At 41.0% G+C, this 25,143-nt stretch overlaps 1 protein-coding gene across 2 annotated transcripts in view; it reads right to left on the reverse strand.

The window, feature by feature from the left end:
• LOC126370536 (protein groucho-like) overlaps positions 1 to 15,253 on the reverse strand; it is a 58,006-nt gene extending 42,753 nt beyond the window's left edge. The window contains exons 1-4 of one of the 2 annotated variants that reach the window (XM_050015430.1): positions 15,060 to 15,253; positions 9,621 to 9,706; positions 7,412 to 7,475; positions 6,442 to 6,486 (exon numbers count right to left, since the gene is read on the reverse strand). In XM_050015430.1, the coding sequence (XP_049871387.1) occupies positions 6,442 to 6,486; positions 7,412 to 7,475; positions 9,621 to 9,706; positions 15,060 to 15,128 (264 nt within the window). In that variant the 5' untranslated portion in view covers positions 15,129 to 15,253. Of the gene's footprint in view, positions 1 to 6,441; positions 6,487 to 7,411; positions 7,476 to 9,620; positions 9,719 to 15,059 lie in introns of both variants that reach the window. The other variant, XM_050015429.1, reaches the window with a different exon arrangement.
• Between the last annotated feature and the right edge of the window lie 9,890 nt (positions 15,254 to 25,143).

Genomic DNA, 25,143 nt, shown 5'->3' on the forward strand with positions numbered 1-25,143 from the left:
GCTTATATGTGGTGCTGGGTTGTCCTGTTTCTGGAAATATAGTAGTTATTATGTGATATCTTTGGACTCATTTACATGGACTTTCTCTATGGACAAATGTGATACCTGTACTTGACATTGGCAGTAATAGTTGTCTCTACTATATGACGACCGGTTACCATACAACCATAAAGTTGAAGATATGAAGAAGTTATTTGTCACATAATGTAACAACATGACTATTTATTGTTAAAGCATCTGTCGAAATTAATTATTATAGGATTACAATGAGTGGATATTCAGTCATATAAAATAGTACTTATTTTTAATAGTTTCGATAGACATTTTTATTTATTTTTTACTGATATACAAAAAGAAGCAAAAATATTGAACAGGAAAAGGAATTACTCAGTTAAAATTGATGAAACGTAAGACATGATCGAAAATTGTTATTCTAGATGGATTATAGAAATGAAATTTCCGACCATCGCACCGTTCCTTTACGGTCGGGTTCCCTTTTCATAAATCCTTAGTAAGTATTTAATATAAATTCCAATCTCGACCCTCAGTGTATTTTAAAAGTCCATAAGCTCCCCTTGTATTATCTATCTATCTAAACCCTTGTATTCGCAATTTTATTACGACGGATATAGTTTTTTATTTAAACTCACAAAACATTGGGGCGATTATTATTAAATTTTTTTTCATAACTTATTGAAGTTATTATTACTACACCAATGATAATACCACCTTACTCGTGAATACGTAGCTACAAAAATAATATTATGCGGTTTATAAGTATACCAAACTGCCTTAAGATCCCAAATCGTCAACACAAAAGATATTGAAACCCTTTTTAAATAAAGACTGCTTACGCAAAGGGTAAGTAAACTCAAACATTCGACATCAAAATAAACACCGACTGACAAATTCCAATTAAATCCTTTGCGAAATCTCGGAACACTTTTCAACAATCAGAAATTACACTTCAATTTCGGGTTGTGCATTGTGGCAACTGTCAGAGGGATCCAGGGTCCCCACCCTAGTTACCCTTACCCCAAGTTACCCTTCTGTTACCGTTACCCCTCTCACCCAATGCATTGTTCCACTCTATTTGTATAGAGCACCCCGTGTACAACTGTTACCGTTTTCATGATATTATGTAAGCGAGATTTAATGATACCAACTATTTTAGTAAGTACTGGTAAACGATACAGGATGTTCGTGAGTCACAGGATTGGATTTTCACATTTGAAGGTAATTAATTGCGCGTATGGCGTTTTAAAACAACTATGTGTAAATAAACTGATTGAACTACGATGTTAAGAAATTAACTCACGAAAAGTAGTTTTAAGACCGTCATTATAACGAACAAACATTTGTTTTATTATGCTCGAAAAATAGGTAGGTAGGTAGGCTTTTAAAATTCTTCACGGCAGCTGGCTGCAGTTTTACGGACTATTACAGTGAATGGAAAACGAGTGAGTCATAGGCGTCGAGTTTACGACTCGAATAGAAATCGTCTGCTTTAAATGAGGAGTCAAGGAGCGAACAGGGCGTCCATTATTCATGAGGGCCGTTTCACGCCCGGACTCCGATACAGGCGGGCGCAGGCCAACCACGGCCAGTCCACGCGCCCGCATCCTCGGACACTGTTCCCAAATCCAATATACGTGTCTCAATCAGTGCAATAAAGGCTCGTACCGGCACCCGGTAATTAGTTCCGCGCCCGCCGTCGCCGCGGGAATAACGTTAACCCAGGGTTGCAGCTAACTGTTGCCTGAGCCCGCCAAGTACCCTCCCTATCTACAGCCTGACCCAAAATATAATAGTCTACTCTAAAGCATCACCAAATACTACGACACTGATAACGATAACAGTTAATAACTTAACGCTTGATGACAGATAAAAAACATCAATCGAAAGATAGGCACTCGTAATAAAATCGTATGATATATCACTACATGAGTAAGAACATGATAGCGAGATTAATGTGTGGCAGAGATAGCTGGCAGCGGGAACTTATTACGTTCTTTCATTGCGTGGTTTAGGCTGGCAATAACACTGTTTATTAGTCACGAGTGCCGACCACACATTACCGGGGAAAACTCGACGCGCACGAACGTTGATTCAGTAAATTATTCTCCGTTCCTGATTAAATGAAACGTTACGTCGCAAGCGCGCTCTACGAGCGAATTTAATAAAGCCACGAGGGTGAATACGCCCTATTTTTTCACATGGCGCACACCGTCCCCGGCATTATAGGGGCTGAATTTGAAAACACAATTAGACTTAATACAGAGGTGATTGTTGGCGAGGGTCGCCGGCGAGGGTTACGGCAAATCCTTTAATTTGGCTCCCCGATCAAATAATAAAGCGAGGGCAGCGGGCGAGCGGCGATATCGCGTTTAGTGGTTTTATTGCAAGCGCCATCTGCCGCGTGACGCACCCTGTACATGTAGAGATAATTTCTCGCTGCGAGCGGGGCCGGGGGCGACGGAGCGTTCACCGTGAGTTGTTGCCTTCGTTTACACAATTCACAATGCTGTATATCCTCCTGTAGATGCGTCAGATAGCGCGCCATTATGTGGGACCCTACGCCACGTCGCGCGTCGCAAGCAGCGCGACTACTCAACGCCGTAATTTGATAAGGCACGTCGGCGTGCACCACGCACGCTACGCCTCGCACCTCCCATTGTCTACTTTATAAATAAAACATGCAACATAAATAACAATTACCGTTTATAGAACATCAAAATTATATCTCTCATCAAAGTGTAGCTCGGGTAATTTTATCCGCGGAAGATTATTTATAGCGATTAGATACATAATCTAAATTACATGTAGTAAATAACGTAATTAAGATAAAATTGATCTGTGGGATTTAACACTTAATCTGTTTATAATTAATAAAACGAAAGGGAATTACTATAGAGCAGAGTAGGTAGGTCATTTATAAAATGCCAGCGAGTAGATAAGGGCTCGTTATTGGTAGTGTAACGACTGGTTTTGATATAGTGAGGTGGAAAACAAACAGTATTAGGGACGCAGCACAAATCCCCGGTCGTTTCATTATAAATAGTAGGTAAGCGGCTTGGGCACGTGCAGTGTTTTTATCAATGAGAGTGGGGGCGCGGGAGGGGACCCTCGCGGCAAACAATCCCTCCCGCGTATGAATAATTTGAACGCATCAAGGGCGAGCGACCCTGCCACTCGCACGGAATCGAAATAACCCCTAAATTATTGAATTATACGGACAAGCACAGTCGCGCACTCACCAAATTGATTTTTGCGCTTGTCTATTTCTAATTTCGTGCTCATGCATTTTATTTGTTTTTATCTTTGCGCTCACATATGTATATACGAGTCGAATACGTCTCCAAACGTAATAAAACCTACTAGAGTACTTCTTTATGAGTTCCGTTATGTAATAGTAATATCATTAGAACATTTCATCGAAATGAAAGTGTTATCGTAGGAACACAACGCGTAATGTACAAACAAAGATATATAAACACTCATTGTTAAACATCATTATATCAGCAAAAGTAATTTCACACTCGACTGGCAGTCATCGTATGTAGCGTAGCGTGAGTGCATGGCGAGTCCTGTCGTCTGTGTGGCTGTGTGGTTGAACGGAAATACGACGTGTTCCGAAGTATTGAGTTTGTCCACGTCATCATTGATATTTCATAACAAGCGGAGGGTGGCAACATGTGCACAAGGGGGCTCGTAAACCTCGACAAAGTATTTTATCGACAGCAACCCCACTCCGCGCTCAACCCTATTCCCGCTCCACACTCGCGGTGACACTTCATGAAATCACTCCACCGTTATTAATCTATAACCCTTCACATATTGACTCCCATTCAACTACAGTCCAACTTTTTTATTATTATAGTTACAACTAGTAATAAAATTTCAACAAACAGCGCTTTGGAAGTTTGACCACGGAAATCTAACGGCCATGTTCATGTTTTACATATTTATGAACATCTAAAACATAATTTGCGTAGTCAACGACCGATTCTAAATACGGAAACTTTTGCAATAATCGACAGCGTGAAAGTCAGCTCGGGCGTGAATAATAGCTGTGCGCAGAACAATAAGACTCCGTGTCGATACAGCCACACAAAGACGAAACAATCAATTCACGGCGTAAGTAGGTGCGATTAGGCACGGTCGCACTACGGTCTAGCCCCGCGACTAACAAAAGAAAATCTAAGCAATTAGTCGTCGTCAGAAAGAGCGGAAAACGCGCATTGGACGCGGTCACGCCGTCACGCCGCGACGCGACGCGGTCACGACGCGCCCGGCCGCGCGCGATAACCGAAGCGCTCGCTCCACCGCTTCCACCGCACCACACGTCACTCCACTTCACTCCACCACACTAACCCAAACCACGACCTTGAAACGTCACTCGGGTTCAATGAATCCAACAAAAAACCGTATCCGAACTATCAGCTCTAAAGTTTCAATCTCGCTTTATAGAGTGTTTAACCCGAAACGATCGGCCGTCACGCAATGAGAGAAAAACAAGCATGATGCCGGACAGAACGTAAAAACATTACTTGTTATTCTATTACGCTCGCATGCAATCGTATAAAAGGTTTAACAAAGTCGGAGGGGTATTCTGGTTCTCGCTCGACTGAGCGTGTTAAGTGCTAATGTAATAATCCATTAGAATGGAGCGGCACTGTACGCTAAATAACGCATTGAAGCATCGAGGCTGTCGGCGCGGCGGCAGACTGCCGACATCTGCCCGCGGCGCAAACAATGCGACCCTTCCCGCCCTGATCACCCTCCTTGTTAGTTTGCACACCCTAAACAAATATCACAAACTGCCCCCGGATTTACTATTATAAGAACTTATTAATATTTTGAGAGGTCAGCACTATGCGAAACCGAAAGTTCACTTACTTATTTTAATTCCTACGTATTTAATTTTGAGAATTGAAATTAAATAATGTAAAACAACTATCAATTATACTACGTCGTTCGTGTTGATACGTCTTTAAATACCCCTGGGAAACATACGCAAGAAATTAATAAACCATCAAAGAACAAAAAACACCTGTATCGTGTTAAAATCCACGTGAGAATATTAATGTGTGAAACGAATGAGTGTTTCTTATTAGACGTTCGGGCGATGTAAATTGATTTTGGTTCTGTTTTGAGGACGTGTTTAAAGTACGGGTATTATTAAAAAGCAGGGTTCGCAGGGCGAGCGTAAAATCAACAGATTACTGCGGAACCCGGTCCCTGGGGCGTAGGGGAGACCCTGCACATGAAATATCTATTCGTTGCGATAGCTATTGTTGCCTGCGGTTAGGGATGTCGACTCTCCCTTTACAAGAATACTGCAATTTAGATTTATTATAATACCTTTTGTACAATAATCTCGCTCGAATGAATAACACTAGTGAATTAGTTATTCAAATGCCACACATAACATTTTTTTCAACACAATAAAAATAGTTTGAGAAGTTCAATTACTTAATTCTGAGTTTTTATTATCTTTGCATAATATTCAGAAAATATCCCGATATTAATTTACAATTAATTTTGCTGTTTCCATTAATTATTTTGCAAACTGAATTAAATTTAATGCATTTATTAGAAAAGGTTGAAATCGGATTTGCTGATTGGCTTAATGCGAACAAAATGTCAAAGAGGTACTTAAATAATTTGATGAAACTATTGTATTAAGTTAATGCAAGTTTCTGATTGTGAGAGAGTTTATTAGATGTGATTGTCAACCCTAGTTGTCATCCCCTTTTTGTGAATTCCGCTAAGCGTCTCTAACTCATAGATATATTGTCTCCACTTTATTCCCGCGCATTAGGGGAGCACTGAGCACTCGCTCCCCTGGCTATATTTCCTTTCATAATGCATTGAAATAAACGCCATCACAACATTACTTGCAACCGCCGTCACTCTGATTGTTAGACAAATTATTATTATTGCTGCCAAAGGGGAGCGGAGCGAGGGTTGAAAAATCCAGAAATACTAAAAACAAATAACGTCGGAAAACTTCGTGAAAATTAAAAAACCGAAATGTCAACAGAGTGGCTAGGCCACGGCTGACCGCCCCGCCTGCCGCCGCACCCAACCTGCGCCCCCGGCCGCTGTCAAACAACGTTTATCCAACAAACAGTCGCAGCACAATAACATGTTTTTTTTTTCAACATTTCCCCGCGCGCCACTTCGTCTGACCGCAAATAAAATAATCAAAATTATACATCTATCTTGCATTTTACGATTTTGTTGGAATGTAAAAACATTTTGTATTTAGGTACAATGAATAAAAAATAACTCATCACGGAAATCCAGCCCCTAATACACTGACAGCGCAACATGTTGTTTGAAAAACGAGCTCGTAAATCTATTCGGGAGTAGCCAGTGTCTGGAGGCGGAACTTCGAGACGAATTTTCTTAAAGCTACAAATAGAAAGGACATACCTGTTTGTGCATTTCCACATTGAGGCCGTACGACATTTCATAGTACTGAAACATAAATGTCACGGGTTAGAATCGATTACAACAATGTGTGAAATTTAGCGTTCAAAGTGTGTCACAGAAAATATTTTGGCACAGATTAGCTTCCTCAAATTATAGGAGGCGAGTGACTAAACATCCGCAGTAGCGGAGTTTGGACGGCCGCCAGAAGTGTTTCCGACACATAAAAATGCTCGCGAAAATTTCCTCTCAAGCGTATTAAAATAAATTGCGAGCGATTTGGCAACACTTAATCGTGATTCATGTTAGAGCGGAACGAGCATGTGGGATCAGAGCACGCCAAAATACCGTCTATCCGTTTAACTCTAACGTTTAGGAATTTTATAGTGGACATACCAACTGCATAACACATGTTTAGACGAGCGATACAACTGTTTGTGAACATATATCTCGTTTATACGAAGCAGATGCTCAACTGTTCCACCCAACGAACGTAAACAATTTTATTGTGTAAACTATTAGAAATGATGATAGGGTGCATCACATAATGGTGGACATGCGGGCGTCGAACAAAGGACCATATTATTGATTTTACACACGAACAAGTTTCACATCAGATAAAACATCTCTATTCGACCGTTAAATTACTTGTTCCCTACAATGGGTTCAATTTAGAATAATTAATCGACAATAAAGTCCAAAAGTATGTAGCAGTAAGTAAGTCATGATTTGTTTTAGGTAAAAGTGTTAGTTGTAACTTTGTTTGGTCGTATTGTTAAAGCTTCAAAGTGACTATACAATACTCATAAACTCAAATTCACATCGTAACTTCGGGGAAATTCAGTGTGCAGCAATGTTGGCGATGAATTAATATCATTAAACTTTATTATCGTATTGTATTCTGCACTGAACGTGATAGTTTACGATCGTGAGTGAAAATTTACACGATACATTGAATTAAATTGCTACTTACCATAACATAATGCCTCTGTATTTCAATTTTTTCACTAGCCAGCTTTTCACATTCTAATTTTAAACTGAAACAAACAAACATATATTTTGTAAAGTCTATAATTGTGGACTATGGACGCGATGGCGATAACCTATAAACCGACTGATAAATTGTTTCAAATTATTATTGGACGAGGTGAATGGGCTAGATATGGACACAAATATATTTCGATACACGTAATTATGTTTAATTGTTGTTTTTTTTATAATAGTAAGTATATTATTTTGTTATTATGGCTTTATTTTCTAGAGGACTGGCTGGGAATATATCTAATGGATGTTTGAAACATTATAGGTCTCGCAAGCTAAGTGAACATTCCAATCATCCAGTTAGCGTCCGCGCTGCCCTGCACTCGACAAATCAAAACACACTTACATTCTATTTAAGGAGCACTTGTAACAAATAAGATAAGCGTTGTGTGGCAAATGGCTTATTTTATAGCTGTTATCGCTACAGTGGGTCATGCTTGTTGTGGTTACAAGTTGAATTTTTATCGTCTCTACGTCTCTTACAGTCTCGCTTCTAGATTGTACCGATTAAATTGTCAAATAATCATTGTTTGCTTTAACATAAGGTTATCTTGAACTTCAGTAGCAATGTTATTGTAAATACCTATATGACATATATTAAACACAGAGCTCGCAATTAGTATGTGTTTTCGATACAAACGGAGAATGAAACCAAGTCTTATAATCTGACAAAAATGCATTACGTCTCCTATAAAAAAAAAAAACGATTTAAAACCCGTAATAGAAATTTGCGTATTTGCAAATGGTTTTTTATCAAACTTGTAAACAGACCACTTGTTGATATATTCTCACAAAATTTATTGGAACTCTTTTTGTTAATCTCTTAAAAGAATTTCCTTTGTAAGAGCCATCGGCTTAACTTTTTTAGGGATACAATGGGAGGTCACAAAAGGCCGGGACAAAAAGGGCTAAAATAGTGTTCTCAAAAGGGACAGGTATGGGCTCCTTTGACAACACGATCCGGGATCATCTCAATTTAGCCGATTTATTTTATAATACACATTTAAAATGATATTCAACTTGTTTTTTATTTATAAAACTCTGAGTTTCTCGTGTTGTTTTTTAAAGCACTCACTTTAGATAACAGTGATCTCGAATGATAAGTAGTTACATGTATTGATTGATAAGTTTTATCAATGAAAGTGTAAGTCTGTTTTGAATTAGTTGGTGCGGGAAATCCTTGTTTTCTTTTTTTTTGTTAAACAGCTTTTCTCTCTGGCTTGCGATGTTTGTTTTACATTGGTGTACGTTACCATTTTCATATTACACGTTATCATATTTTGCATGTTTATTTAATTTAAGTTTCCCTAGAAGTTTTCGCTATAAGCATTAGAGGCTCGAACCATTCTCAAGTAGAACCGTTGTAATTTTCTGTTAGTTGTAGAAATTGAAGAGCAAGGCTTAGACGAACAATTCAATTCAGGATGTTTTAAAGAAAAGCAAAGTTAAAAGGACTCAAAACCGGGGAGATTGCATGAAGATCGTAGTAAGTGGAATTCCGTGGTATTTTTCTATCCTAACGTGGGAATAGGTGTGATCGGTGAATGTACGTATGTGTATATTCCTATTTATTGGAGTAAACCAATTCTATTGTATAACTTTCCGACTTATTATATTGTTCTGTTTCCTGTATGTATAAATTATGCAAATGCTGGTGACCGCGTGATTTCGTTTTTACTTTTAAAACTTAGGTACAAGGCCAAAGAAGCTATTTACATAATGCCTTTGTAAGCAAATAGTGTTTAATGTGAAGTTTAAAAATGATGGATTAAGTATTGGTATTATGTGAAGTGTGGATTATAAATTATCATGACAATAGTTCATTGTTATGAGAATACTTCTGCAAGCATTTGTGTTTAGTTCGAGATCGTTATTCACAATCGAATAGATAAAAATGTAGGAGCATAACGCACAAGTCAATTACCGTTAATAGGCTAGCTTTATTCATGAGGATTCTGTCTTAATGCTTTTACAACCATTTTACAACTCCATATGGTTGAAATAAACATGACACGTTATTGTTGAAATTAGCATTGGGAACTCTTGAGAATTTTTGGATACGGATAATGACTATATTTTTGCATATAAGTTGTGAAATAAGTAAATTATTTATACGTTATTACGTCAATATGTATACTTACTTATGATATTGCGCTTGGAGGAAGTTGAATTCTTCTTTGATCCGGTCACAGGACTCGCCTACGGTGAACTTGATCGGTTGGCCTGGCTGCGGCGGACCCTGCACACAGACAGGACACATAAACACAATACACACTCACTTATAACACATAACATAATTACTTCCGAGAAGGAAGGAAAGCTGCCAAATTAAACCCGTTTAATAAACTTGAACTTAACACGCAACGCCTTTTAAATATACATCCCACACGACTCATCAATCTCAGTCCCCACAAAAACATTCCTATCACGAAACAAAAATTACACGCATCCCAAATTACCATAATACAAATTATCCTTTAATGACCATAATTCGGTGTGAGCCTCGATTAATGAAAAAAAAACAACGTCGACCGCTCGCCTCTTAACAGAAAAATAAAGTAACGCGAACACGCGAGCACGTAATAATAAAGTAAAAAAATAAATAAAAAACTAACTCCATAATAAGAAGCACGAAAATAAAAATAAAGCGAGGGACACAACAACACACGGTCGCCGGGAGGCCGGCGGCAAAAAATAAATAACCGCGCTCCGAGCCGGCGCGAGGAACAAACGGACTTTAAAAATAATAAAAGGAGCGTAAATAAAAGCGTAAAAGGAACTGGCGCGGCGTGTAGACGTTGTAAATGGAGCTGCGGACAATCGGGCTCGGGAAAAATGTGGCCGGGAATTTAGTGAATGTAACCACCGGGAGATAGGCTGCGGTCGCTGCGCGCCTCGTGCGATCGCGCTTAATAACGTAATAACATCACGGACGACCACAGGCAAGCCCTACGACGTGCCAGCATTTTTTCAAGTCATTCATGGAACTCTTAAAGACATCTGAAAAAACTGATTCGTCGCCATATCATTAAGAAATCAATTTATAAATATTTGATCGATAATCGCTCATGTTCGAATATCGATGTTTATAAATCGAGTTGTTTTATTTTTCGTATTACGATCAAAGTACATGCCAGCTTTGTATTTTATTGCTGCTCGCACATCCGACACCTATACGAAATAAAAGATAACTGAGTGCAAAGAGATGTAGTAATTACTTATCCATGTTCACATCGCTGGTTCATTCGTTCGAATAATAAAAGTAAATTGAAAGTGGCATGGTGTGCGTTAAGAAGGCGGGAGCAAAACGACTAGCGGTAGCGGTCTTGGCATGTGGCATGTGCCGCACACACGGCAAGTGCCGCGGCGTGTGTACACAGCCTAATACTTGCCAGCTATTTTATTTTGCATTTTTGTTCCTCTAAATTACGACAGACCTAGTTAACTTTGAACATTAGCGTGTATTTTCCGCCATGTTTAATGTAATAGGAAAGTTTTTGTGCTCGTCTAATATCTAACTATAATATGTAAATAGACGTATCTTTAACATGTCTTCGTAACTTGTTTAAACGAGTGACATGTTGGGTAAAATTTACGTTACGTTTGCGTCAAACAAATCGTTTACCGGCTGCATTTCAATTTACGAGTTGTCCATGTAAAGAGCGCGGTAACCGGTGCGGTCCCCCGGTTTTATCGCATCAATGAGTTAAAAAGCCGTCTCTTCATTATTTGTTTTATCTGCGATATATCGGTTTATCTGACCGCTAATGTGACCCTGATATTTTCGCTTTCGACCGCCGCGTTATAGGCAAAGTGTTTTACGACCGCGATTAAATCTCCATATAAAATAACATTACGACTGGATTAAATTAAACGTGGGGGTAATAAAATTGTATAACAAGCCAATCGAAGTATTTACTATAATTATACAACAGGTTTTTATATTATACAGCTGTATATCGCCTTCAGATACATGATAAATGTTCAATTATTTACTCATGCGTCTTAACGTAACACGCGTTCGATTTTTATCTATATCTCATTAATCAATGCCAAATTCAACGAACCGCTTTACTGTGTTAAGTGGGTATCCATACTTATCCAATTAATTTAATTAAGTATCTTCATTCATATTTAGCAACCAAAAATGTTCTCACGAACCAAAGATTCCCGTTCTCCTTTGAATCACCAAACTAATAGCCGAGAGTTCGATCATCTAAACTTCAAATTGATCACAAAAGAAATGAAAATAATCCACGGTAATAATAGACTGAGTAAACGTTCCCCTCGACGGAAAAAAAGATTCCCATAAATTATCGCCGAAAAGGTCAAATTAAAATACAATGAACAGTTTTTGAGTGGCAGTATTGTGTAGAACGCCGGATGAAAGCCCGCATGCACCGGCCGCGCGGCCGCCGCCGGCCCGGCACAAAAACAAAACTAAACAGACTGCCTTTAAACGGATATAAAAAGAAATACGTGTTCTTATTTCAAATTATTGAATACGTCTGTCTGCCCACGTCTACCTGTGAGGGGATTTATTTTTATTTGATCTCGAATTTCGACCCGTGAATGTTCGACGTCGTTTCCAAATTGCAGTCTTTTAACGTCGAATTAGTGGGAAATTGAGAAAAGTAGATCGATGTCAACTGTTTATTAGTAATATTAGAGGCTGCCTCGGAGCGCACAAGTTCAGCGGCTCAGTAAACATCTAAACACCATTCGCACTTACAAACCAAACAAGCATATACAAATATTTGAACACTGAGATTGGCTTTACCACACAACGCTTTAACTACACACTACCCCAGGCCAATTTCCACTTTATTGTCTCGGGTTTAGGGTCTGTTACGGATGGTTTTGGGGATGAAGATTGACACCTTATGGTGCGGAGTGGGAAAAAAATGCTAGTAAACTAATATGGTAGCGCGGGGATCAGAAAGCTGATTTTATTTTCTAAGAAACACAACACCGCTTGGTGCCCGTCGTCGGAGCGGTCATCAGTTTGACATCGACAGTTCTTGGAATAAGGAAAGTAATTTCATGCAACTAATTTAAACTGTTCATTTTATTCTTGGCGCGACATCCTGTTGGGCCTTCTTGTAATAGATATCTTGTTTAGCTGACAATTATTATTAGCATGATTTACCTATAAACATATTTTATGTACGTACCTACTTAATTCAAATTAAATTTTAATGAATACAGGTAAGCAACCGTAAATTAAATGTTTACCAAGGTATCCGCAGTATGTAAGTAACGTAGCAGTTACGCGTAATTACCCAACTATGTGGTTCATTCCCATGCTGTTGAGTTGATGGCATCTTGATTATGACGAAGCATTGTTTGCCTACTCCAAATGCCGTGTTTGTGCTCAAACTGATAACGTTATCGCGAAGGGAATTATTTCGGGCGAACATTGACTCAAGCCACTCCACTTATCAACGCGATAATCCCTTTGACAAGACGCATTTCCTTTCAGAAACAATTCAGATTCGTTAATGACAGATATTCTTTTTGGAACTACGAGTATTGCTCATGTATTGAAGTAAAAGTCATCATCCCCGAGATAAGAGATTAAAAACAAAAGCAAACAACCGAAGCCAAAGGAAAATATTGGAGAAAGCATGTGTGTGTGTGCGTAGGGTGTATGTTTGAAGAAACGTGGAGTACCTATATGAAGAGACGCCATCTCATTTGTTCGTAGCGGTAATTCCGTCTGTCAAATATTGACCGAGTAGGACGCGACACGGATTTTGAGCAAACAGTCAAATAGGCATTTACATTAACATCCTCCCGCCCCCCGCCCGCTCTCCACACACACTCTATGCCAATGGCACTTATAAAGAGAGCCTGCTCGTAAAAACATATTTTTGCCAAATTGCAATCAACAATGGAAACTCCAACTGCAGACGTTACTCAAGAGTAAATACAAAGGAATGATTACTACGGATAAATACCATTAAAAAAAAACAATAAAAACTGAAACGTACTTCTTGATGTTACAAAAAGGCTACTTAATCCGCATAAGGCGAGCATTAACAGCTAAGGCTAATAAGCATCCATCAAAAGACATGCGTCGGTCGACTTCCTGTACTTAGCGAGCGCACTGACCAAGTCATTAAGACCCCTTAAAAAGCTATGCCACTTAACTTCTATAAATGGCGAATGTAGGGAGGGGAGTTCACGACATAATGGTCGTGAATGTCAACAATAAACTTATAAAGTGGTGTACACATGAGCGCGTGGGAATGCGCAGACAATAATCGCGGCATTGTGAGTACACTGCTCATTACGTGGCGAATATTTTTTTATGGTCTAATGGAGATCGCGTGATGGACAGCTAAATTGCTCTGTAATAACAAATAAAAAGGTGACAAAACGCCAACAGTGGGCTCGTCACTCTGTATCGGTGTATCAGATCGTGCACATTGCTCGCGTGTTTCTAATTAGACGTATTAATTACTATCTCATTTACATTAAGAGTTATCTCAGCGCTTGTTCTTAACCTTTGATATTAGCTTTTGTTATAGCTCTGAGAACATCGTTCGCTTGAAGAGTTATTCAATCGAAATCACAGCGTTTTTTTAATCTACGAGCAAATTAACACAAATTACCACGTTGCTTAATAGCTATTGCCGTTAATTGCAGAGTTAATTCTAGCGATTATACAAATGAACTAAAAGTTAAAAGGATGTATATCAAAGGAGTCTCGGATCAAATAAGTTTGGTTGGTAAATTGATTTTTAAATTGTGGTTAATGTTCGGGAGCGGCAACAGATGCGTTGTGGCTGCGGTTAGAGCGGGTTTAATGGTAATTTCCATCTTATTACAGCGTAGTAAAGTTGGGTTTATTGTGGCGAGGAGAACATGTGGCGAGTAGGTATTTTTCGGGATCGCGCCCTCGACTCGAGTGTTGAAGGTTGATTTAAGGAAATACTCGAATATGGAGTATGACAAAATCCTTTGCAAGCAATTTCACGGGTAATTGAGTGTCTGACAATCGTCCGCGGGGGGCCTGCCCACCCCGCCGGGTACCCCCCGCACTGTATTATTATTTCTACGCATTTATTTTTACGACAGCCATGTTTCTTGCATTTGTTCCCTTTGTGATATATTGCTCGGAGCAAAAAACGTTTTGTATACATTCAAACCGTTTTTACTTCTTTAGTTTCCTTCTTGAAATCACATTTCAGAAACTGATTGACAAGCAACAATTTACTAGAATTTCTAATAAAGAAAACATCATCACACCATGAAATTAAAGTTAAGCGCTTAGCGATATAAAAGACATCAACGCGCGCGCGCCGCCGTTAGATTCACAAGTTAATTATCTACGTTTTCCTTTCAGAACATTATTACTGCGGGTTATTAGTTATTTCTACTATTTTTAACTCACAACGAACCTTTAAATATTCATCGTGTAAATAAACTGTTAAAACTTGGTGTCAAGTAAAGTTTGTAATACTAATTTTGTGAGCTCCGCGTTGGACTTTCGCCGCTCAGTTTTTAACGAGTTCCCAACAATGTAAGGCGACGGAGTGGCAGATTATCTGAGTGATTTATGTGATGTGTCTCACCGGGTGCCTGGCGGCCGCCACGGCAGCTGCGGCGGCGGCGGCGTTCATCGCGCCCGCGCTCGGATACATCCCCACGTCAAACACACACGGTCATCGTCCGGCGAACACAGCACAGCACTCACTCCACTCCACAGAACACACTCGACACGCGGCACTGTCACTGCACACTAGACACGACCGTCTCACACGCACGCTGCAAGCGAACTGCCGCTAGCGCCGCTCCCCCCTACCCCTCCCGCCCGCCGCCGCCATACATATTTTCTCCACTCGAATTTTTCATCGACTTCTCTTCATGTTTGAGGAATACTTAGGTGAATCGGAGATATACGCTCTAATAGATACGTATTATTTGGGGATTTCTAGGGACGGGATAGGGGTGTCCGTGTCGCGCCCCCGCCCCTAGCTGGAGGTGTCTCGCTAAACGAGATGCAACGTCTTGATTCAACAACCTTCTCTCGATATTTCACAGTAAACGTAACTTTTATGAGAATAAACGCCCTTTTATAAAAATAAGCTTATCTGTGGTGAAGAATGAAAGTACATTAAAGAGCTTACAAAGTTTGGTTAAATTAAGTTAATATGAAACTTAACGTACACTTTAAACTAATAGCTCTTACAAATGGAAGGTACTTTTCTATTCTGTATAAGACATTTTCAAAAAATAATGTGCACGGGCATATATGGTTACTAGCGGAGTGAACAGGGTCAAAATTAATGAGTAGACAACTTGCAGTCAAAAGTAAGAAGAGAATGAAATATTTATAGAACTACACCGACCTGCAAAACTAAGTGCTACACTTTTATTTTTATCAAATCAAATCAAATATACTTTATTGCACAGAACTAAAATTTCAACAATCAGACATAACACATGAATACAGTACAATTTGGGCGGCCTTATTGCTCTAGAGCAATTTTTTTATCTAAACTACTAGTAGAGATTTTCTATGACTACTTGCTTTCTTTGTAACTGTCAAGCTATACATATTACTTACTAACATTTCGAGTGCTTTTTACTTCGAAAGTTTATATTGTGTACTTACTTAAAAAGTTATTATAATTTCAAAAGTGTAGTTCTTAGTTTTGCATGCCAGTGTATAATAAGTATATGTACTTATGTATAATTCAGTAGTCTATAACTATAAACTAGTGACGGGTAATTTAGTTCACTATAGTGATGCTTACTATCTAATAGGTGTCATTTGGCTCAGTGATCGCCGTTTGGACTTCTATCAGGCTGGTAGGTACTAGGATTACCTACTGACGCCGATCTATTCTCAGGCTTTATGGATTCTGCACATAGCTTTTTATTTCAGTTGGATTTATTTAAGCCGTTGGTCCCGGCTATTAGCCGTAAAAACACTCCACCAACCCGCAGTAGAGCAGCGTGGTGGAGTATGCTCCATACCCCCTCCGGTTGATTGAGGGGAGGCCTGTGCCCAGCAGTGAGACGTATATAGGCTGTTTATGTTATGAATTTATTTATTTATTGAATACGTAGTATATTTGGGTGTTGCCTGTATCCCGGAAAGGGTCTTATTTGACGAATTATACGTTTGCCGCAAATGGCATTAAACTACTTGGCTCTCACCCGGTACAAAATTTAAGACAACAGGCCTGAGGGTGCCCCGTTGAGCGCGAGCTCTCAGGTCGTCGTCTGAGAGGATGATAACATAACATAAATCAACTGTAAACTCGAATATGTAACACTATAAATATTATTACGTCAGTAAACACGTACCTACCACGTTATCAAAAACACTCGAATATAACTCGGTTAATGTATGTCCGACACACCCTTGAACGTTTTACAATTTTCTTTAATTGACGCTCAAATCAAATTAAATGATACTTCAATGACCTCTAACGGTTTCATGTCGCCTTCTGGCGTTGAAGGGTCTCCTTCATACAAAAGACATCAACGAGTCCATTATTATTGTTCCAAAACAATGATTTTTTGACCATAACTTTTAAACTTCTTATTCGATTTTGATAAAGCATGCACTATTCCCAAACTTGGAGGATACTTAATCCAATAAAGAATTATAGTTTCTGAGAAATGCGTGGACAAACAAACATACATAAACCTGTGTCGCACACGTGTTAACAAACCCACATAGACCACATATACGAATAGTGCAATTCCAACAACATTATTCCACCACAAAGACCACAAAGATAAAAATCATGAAAAGATTTTTTATAATATAAGTCATATTTTCTAAAATATAAGTCATTTTAATTTTATTTCTTCTTATTTCGACTTCTGTTTCTCAAAAGACTAATTGACTGGGTAAAAGATAGTTTTTAAAATGCTAATCTAGAAATAGAAGCCAGTCTAAGATAATCAAAAATCAATCTCATTTTTACTTTTAGACTTATTTTCGAATTTTATTTCTGAATCAAGTAACAATGACTACGACGTTTGATAGCTTCTACAAACTCCAAAGAAAACTTTCGATTTGACGTTTCGTAAAAAGTATCTCATTTGACTAAGTTGTCAAGTAGCCTATTGATAATATATTATAATGGCAGACATTAATTATAGCAAAAGTACTATAAAAAATAAAATGAAACATCGTCCTTTTGAACCTTACATCACAGTATAAAATAATATAGAAATATGCCAGCTTATAAAATCCCAAGCACTGCATTGCAGACACAAGTACTAATTTAGCATAAGACGTTGTTTGTTGCTGCTAAACTATGAAAGTAACGTACTATACTTAATATAAGTAAAACATAATAATAACGGGTTCTTACAGCGCTTAAAGCAGGGATATGAGACTCCCGATATTTCGACACTGTTGCAAGTGCCATGATCACGGGATGACGAATATCGGGAATCTCATATCCCTGCTTTAAACGTGGTAAGAACCCGTTATTATGTGTTTAATTATGATAATAACCGCGTAAACTTAAAACAATGTATACCTAATCTAAGTATTTAGTAAAGCATTAAAAAAACTATTTTTTAGGTACTTTAAAACTGCCGTGTGTTTGACAGATATGTATGTATGTATTTGTATATGCACATCTGTTTCAACCTAACTTCTAAACCACGTGTCAGAATTTAACAAATGAGGGATCACTAGAAGCGTCTTGATTGTCCGGTGGTTATAGGCTATGTGACGTCACGCTAAAGTAAAAAAGTAAGATAATCCGTGCTTCGGAAGGCACGTTAAAACTTTGGCCCCTGTAACTGATGAAGTGAAAGTGAAAGTGAAGTAAGAATCGCCATTAAATTATTTTCGTTTTCATACTTTTGCGACGGAAAATTCCATTTGGTATCAAGTTATCAACTCAGAATCATGGGGTGAATCATTGCTCAAATATTTCGTTCCGATGTTACTAATACCCTGTATACTTAACCGTCACTTTCCTTTGTAAGAGGAGACTGTTGTTCTCACCTCCAGCCTTTTGTGGCAGTTACCTATAGCTGGTCATTTGGTTTCCATCAGACTAAAGTTTACTAAAATAAAAATACAGCTTATGTTTTTTGTGTCATACAATATGATTCATGTTTCAGATTAATTAGGCAACAAAATGACAATAGATCTTTTGTACCAAGTTTTGGTAACTGAACTCCGTAGTATACGTAAGAAACAACTTCTTAAAACACTCTGCGTCGAGCGGCCGTCCCGAACGGTCGTTTGTTCAGAGGTCCCGAGCTGCGCCCCGCAGCTCCCCGCGCTGCGCCCCGCAGCCCCCCGCCGCGCGCCCCGCGCCCCGTGCCGCCATTGTCTGCCGGCTACCTGCTGGCGTGACCCTGCCGCCATTCATTGAGCCAACAATAGTTCTTCTCAGAACTTGCTGGCTTATCTAAGTTTCAAGGTTAAAATAACGACTGTTATTTTACAGTTGCATCGATCTTAATTTTAAAACCACAGTTTCGTGGTCCTCAGTGGATACCTTGCGGTGTTAACTAAGCTGAGTGGGACGTGGCCCTGGGGCGTCCGCTTGCCTCACTTTGAGGCAGGCATATTACCCAGACGGGGCTAGAACCACCGGCCTTGGGGTCTACCCTAGTCGACTCTAGCTGTCACCCGGGGTAGAGTGACCAATCTCTACCCCTTATTCTTTTCTCTTCGTGTTTCGGGGTGTAAAAACCCTCCGCACTTAGAGCATAGGAACCCTCTTGCACAATAAGATCGGCAAAGGGATACCAGCTTAGGGCACACCATAAGCACACATCCTCTTTGTTAACCCCAACCAAAGAGGCAAAACTCACTCTCACACACCCTCGAGCAATCCCACTCGAGTTGCGAAAGTTAGCGAGCGATCGCCTCAGAGTTTCTTGCGCCGCTTATTCTCTGAGGAACGCTTTTGCGAAGCGGTAGTAATTATTCTATAGCAGATTGGCCGTCCCTTAAAAATGGCCGACAGCTCCGAGCTGTGGGCCGAAATCGGTAAACTCATTTTGACGCATATCCTAGCGGATAAAAGCAGCGCGCTTTACGCTGAGATATGCCGCTTAGTACCTCAAGTTGCGGCGTTAACCTTGCCTTCCGCGCCCCGCGTTGATAGCCCTCGTGCCGACCGCGCTTCGTCATCCAGTCTCCCCGCGACCCCCTGCCCCACCGCGTCCTTCGCGTCGTTTCCCGGCCCTGCCCGCCCCGCCGCGTCTCTTGCTTTGTCCCAATCGCGCGCGTCATCTCCTTCCCCTGCTTCCCTCCTCGCCGGTGACGATGAGGTATCGTGCGATGTTCGTATGGACGTTGCCGAGTCCGATTCGTCGTCGGAGTGTGTGGAGTCGTCCTCGTCGGAGGACATATTCACGCTCGTGGAGGGCCGTAAGGGAAAACGAGCCCGCCGTCACCGTGAATCTGAGCCCGCTAAGGTTCAGAAAACGTCCTCGGGAACGTCGATCCCCTCTTCCATCCCCGAGGTCCGTAAGGTCCCTTCCAGCCCTTCTAAGGCTGTCACTGAAGTACAAAAAGGTCCCACCCCTCCGCCCTTGTACATGAGGGACAAAAATAGGTGGAATGAAGTCTCCCTTCGGGCGAAAGAGGAGAACATCGTAATCACCAGCGCCCGCACGACCCAAGATGGGATCAAAATCCAGGTCCCGTCATCTTCTGAGCATAGAAAGCTCACTTCGATTCTAAAAGGTAGAGGAATACAATTCCATACCTACGCCCTCCCGGAGGAACGTATCCTCCGTATTATTCTAAAGGGAATCCCTAAGGAGTGGGAAACCACTCTTGTTAAGGAGGACCTTATTAAAAACGGTTTTCCGGTCCTCGAGGTGCACCGTATGCACCGCGGTCGTGGCCAAGTCCCGTACGACATGGTCACCGTTATATTAGAAAGGACGGATGAGGGCAAGAAGATCTTCAACCTGAAGACTTGTTGCGGTCTATCTGGCCTTAAAGTTGAAACTCCCCATAAGGGAGGCCCCCCAACGCAATGTCATAGATGCCAACTTTACGGGCATTCTAGTAGGCATTGTCATGCCAAGCCTAGGTGCGTAAAGTGCCTAGGTGATCACGCTACCTCGGATTGCCTTAGAGGCAAAAACGAGGTGGAACCCCCTAGCTGTGTGCTGTGTGGTCAGCAAGGTCATCCTGCGAACTATCGCGGATGCACCAAGGCTCCACGCACCCACCATAAGGTAGCTCAACGAAGGGCAGCCCGCGCTGCAGCTTCCCAACCCGGTCCCACTAAGGCCCATATGGCCCCTTCCTCGCACTCTACTCGCGATTTCCCGGCTCTGCCACTCACGCAGACCAAACTCGCGCCACAGCGTCCATCCGCATGGATTCGTCCCCCGGCAATCGTCCGACCCACAAATCCGCTCCGCGCCCAACCTAATAGCAACTTAGGTATTCCTGCAGCCACTCTTGCGCCTCATCCGGTTCCTGCGATGGCCCCTCAGGCCTCTGCGTTTCCTGTCAACCAGTTTAGGGAATTTAGTATTCTCTTTAAGTCGGCCCTTAGTCAACTTGACAGTTTATTAGACTCCCTGTCCCAATTTAAAGCCTAATAATGGATTGTACGAATAAAAGTAGAGTCAAACCGCGTTCCCTTACAATAGGTTTTTTCAATGCTGATGGCATCTTAGGTCAACGTGCAGAGATTCACGAGTTTGTAAAACATCATCAGGTAGATATTTTATTAGTGCAGGAATCTTTCCTCAAACCCTCTAATCGCGACCCCAAGATGGCGAATTATAATTTAGTGCGAAACGACAGGATCTTTGCGCCCAAAGGGGGCACTCTCATTTATTATAGAAAGTCACTTCACTGTATACCTATAGACCCGCCTGCCCTCACTGACATTGAGGCTTCGATCTGTCGAGTGGGCATGACAGGACATCAGCCAATCACACTAGTGTCGGCTTATCTATCTCCTAATAACTCTAAGAGGTTACTTAGAAGTGACCTCGAAGCCCTCTTTAATCTCAGTAATTCAGTCATAATTGCAGGCGATCTTAACGCTAAACATCTTTCTTGGAGTTGCTTAACAACAAACACAAGAGGCAGGGTATTAGAAACTCTAGCCGAGCCCCTCTATTATGATATAATAACACCATTGCAGCCCACTAGATATCCCCCTGACTTAAACCACAGACCAGAAATACTCGACTTGGCGCTTCTAAAGAACATAAACTTACGTTTATGTTCTATAGAAGTACTACACGAGTTACAATCCGACCACCGACCTGTTATATTAAAACTAGGCTCCCGTTTAGACGCCCCTGATAATCCAGCAACCCCTACGACAGTACTGGACTGGGAGAAGGTGGCCGAAGGCCTCCAGTCTTCTAGTTCAGCATACTTAGATAGTATCCCAGTAGAAATAGCCTCCTTAGAGGAGGCCTCGACAGCTATTAACTCCCTCACGGATCACGTGAGGTCGGTTTTGAATGAAAGTTCAAAACAGGTTCCGGAGATGGAAGACCATCGCTGGAAACTGCCTACCGACATCCGTGATCTGCTAACGGAGAAAAACGCAGCCACCCGCGCATATGATTCCAATCGCACCGAGGAATGTCGCCGTCATTTGCGTCTCTTGCAGCATACTGTAAGAAAACGTATTAATGACATGCGACAGAATCGGTGGGATAATCTTTTGAGCGGCATTGAGCCCCACCACCAGGCCATCTGGCAGCTGTCTAGGTCTCTTCAAAAGGATACGGTTGTTCCTACTCCTCCTCTCAATAGGCCTAACCAACCCCCCGCTTTTGACGATGACGAAAAAGCCGAATGCCTTGCCGACAGTCTCGAAGCCCAATGTTCTCCCAGTACTCTCCCTATCGATCGTAGGCACCTCTCGACGGTGAACTCTGAAGTTCAGCGTAGGGCTTCTGTACCTCCCACCGATCCTCCTCTTCCACAGGTTACTGAGGAAGAGGTACTAGGTATCATCAAAAGATTTCATACCCGAAAAGCCCCTGGCTCGGACGGTATCACGAATCGTGTCCTTAAAAACTTCGGTGCTCCCCTCATCTGCTTACTAACGGCAATATTCAACGTCGCCATGAGCAACTGCGTCTTTCCACAGCAGTGGAAAGAAGCAATTGTAATTGGTATACCAAAGCCTGGGAAACCTAAAAACGAACCTTCCAGTTACCGCCCTATAAGTCTCCTCAATACCATGGGGAAGATTTATGAGCGGCTCATATTTGCCAGATTACGGGACTACGCCGAATCCAATAGTCTTATTCCACCAGAGCAGTTTGGTTTTAGAACCAAACACTCCTGCGTTCAACAAGTGCACCGTATTGTTGAACATATCTCCAGTAGATTAAACTTAAAAAAACCTGTCGCTACGGGAGCGCTTTTCTTCGATGTGGCGAAAGCGTTCGACAAAGTCTGGCACAACGGCTTGATCTACAAGCTTTATTCACTGGGAGTGCCAGACCGTCTCGTGCACATCATACGAGACTTCCTCTCAAATCGAACCTTTCGCTACCGCGTAGAAGGGACGCTCTCGTCACCGCACCCGATACATGCCGGAGTCCCACAAGGCTCCGTCCTCTCCCCTTTACTATTTTCATTGTATACTAGTGACATTCCCAAATCCCCTAATACCGAATTAGCTTTATTTGCGGATGATACAGCCATCTATTCTTCGTGCCGTGGTCGAGTTATGATGACCGGAATCCTCCAACGCGCGGCCAATGCCTTGGGCAAGTGGCTTCGCAAATGGAGAATCGAGGTAAACCCGGAGAAAAGTGCAGCGGTGTACTTTTCAAAGGGCTACTATAACACGCCACGGTCACGCCGTCAACTTAAAATCATTAAGATGTTTGGCAAGCCGATCCCTTGGGAGGAGCAAGTCAAATATCTCGGCGTAGTCTTAGATAGACGTCTTACTTTCAAGGCCCATATCAAACGTGTGCGCGATCGCGCCGCGTTTGTAATGGGCCGTCTTCATTGTCTCCTTAACAAGCGAAGTAAATTGTCCCTTAGGAATAAGGTGAAAATCTACACGACTTGCATCCGTCCGATCATGACCTATGCAGGGGTAGTTTTCGCTCATGCGAGTCCCTCTCAAATCCACCGTCTACAGGTAATACAAAATCGTTTCATGCGGAAAGCCACGGGAGCTCCGTGGTTCCTTCGCAATGAAAATCTGCACATTGACCTAGGTCTGCCAACCATTGCCCAATGGCTCAAATTAGCTTCCAAACGTTTTTTCGATTCTGCTCCGCACCACCCAAATCCCCTGGTAGTTGCGGCTTCCGAATACATCCCGCTTAGGGACGGTACTGAAAAGTATCGGCGTCCGAAGGACGTAATATACGATCCCGACGACCCGATTACTCTAGCCATAGAGGCAGCCAATCAGCTCGCGACACCAAACACTTCAGGACCCCGATACCGACCCCGCCGGCGTGGTCGACGATTTCCCTCATTCAGCGCTTATCGCTATCGACCCACTAGGGTCGATTAATTCTTTCAAATATTTTTCCTCTCAGACGACGCCCTGAGCCGAGGTTCGCGCCCAACTGGGCACCCTCAGGCCTGTTGTCTTAAACGTTGTACCGGGTGAGAGCCTTCAGCGCTCCCCATTTGTCCGGCCAAGTAGTTAATGCCATCTGCGGCAAATCTACAATAAGTCACGTCAAAAAAAAAAAAAAAAAAAAACTTCTTAAAACATTCAAAGAATAAATCAAACAGCCAATTAAAGAAACTCTAGTATGTACTCTACTCGAGTCAACTTTTCATGAAAGTTTCTCTAGACATATTTTTTAACTTCGACTTTCCAAATGGTCTCAAAACACTTTAGAATAATTGTGTTAAGAGGGAGTATAAAGTACGTAATTAAAATTTTCTTTTTAGATATTTTGTCACTAATAATTTGTGTTAAAATACTTGTACTTACTTAATGAGGGACTTACTACGTTCACCAAAAACAATATAGATGGCGTTGTACAGCTTTAACTTGATAATAATAATAAAAAAAAACCTATTTTTTCATTACTCGGGTATCTAATTATTCCAAAGTACAATGTGATGGCAGAAGCTTATATAAAATTAATTCTTGCTTGATATTTAAATCACATTATGTATAGAATAACGTCGCTACCTATATTACTTCTCTTTATTTTGATCGGCATAATAATGGGTGGAAGATGTTATTGTGCCTGGGTGTAATAATTATAATTAAAGCACATAATAACGGGTTCTTACCGCGTTTAAATGGGGATATGTGTTTTAATTATGATAAAAACCGCGTAAACTTAAAACAGTTTATTACCTTCTATTTTGATTTGTCTTTGTTTATAGCCCTAATCCTAAAACAGTAAAAAAAACAACATTTGTTTCCGAATCGGCAAAGCATGCTGTACCCTTTAGTAAAACATAATACAGGGCGTTGTTTGTTGACAGAAACAGTGGACGTGTTGTAGAGTTAGTCGGCACAGGCCACCCTTTATGTAAACAAGGCAACGTGTGTGGTACCAGGGGAAAAACTATTCATATTTATTAATTTTGAATTTAAATTACGAATGGATTTCATCGTCATACATAAACCGTCGTAATAAAATCAAATGCACAGGTTAATAACCAAAATAGGTTTTGCAGTTTCAAATGTATTCATGCGGTTGGATTGTGTTAAGATTTTTTAATACCAT

This window comes from Pectinophora gossypiella, chromosome 11, assembly GCF_024362695.1.
Source record: "Pectinophora gossypiella chromosome 11, ilPecGoss1.1, whole genome shotgun sequence".
Taxonomy (NCBI): Eukaryota; Metazoa; Arthropoda; class Insecta; order Lepidoptera; family Gelechiidae; genus Pectinophora; species Pectinophora gossypiella.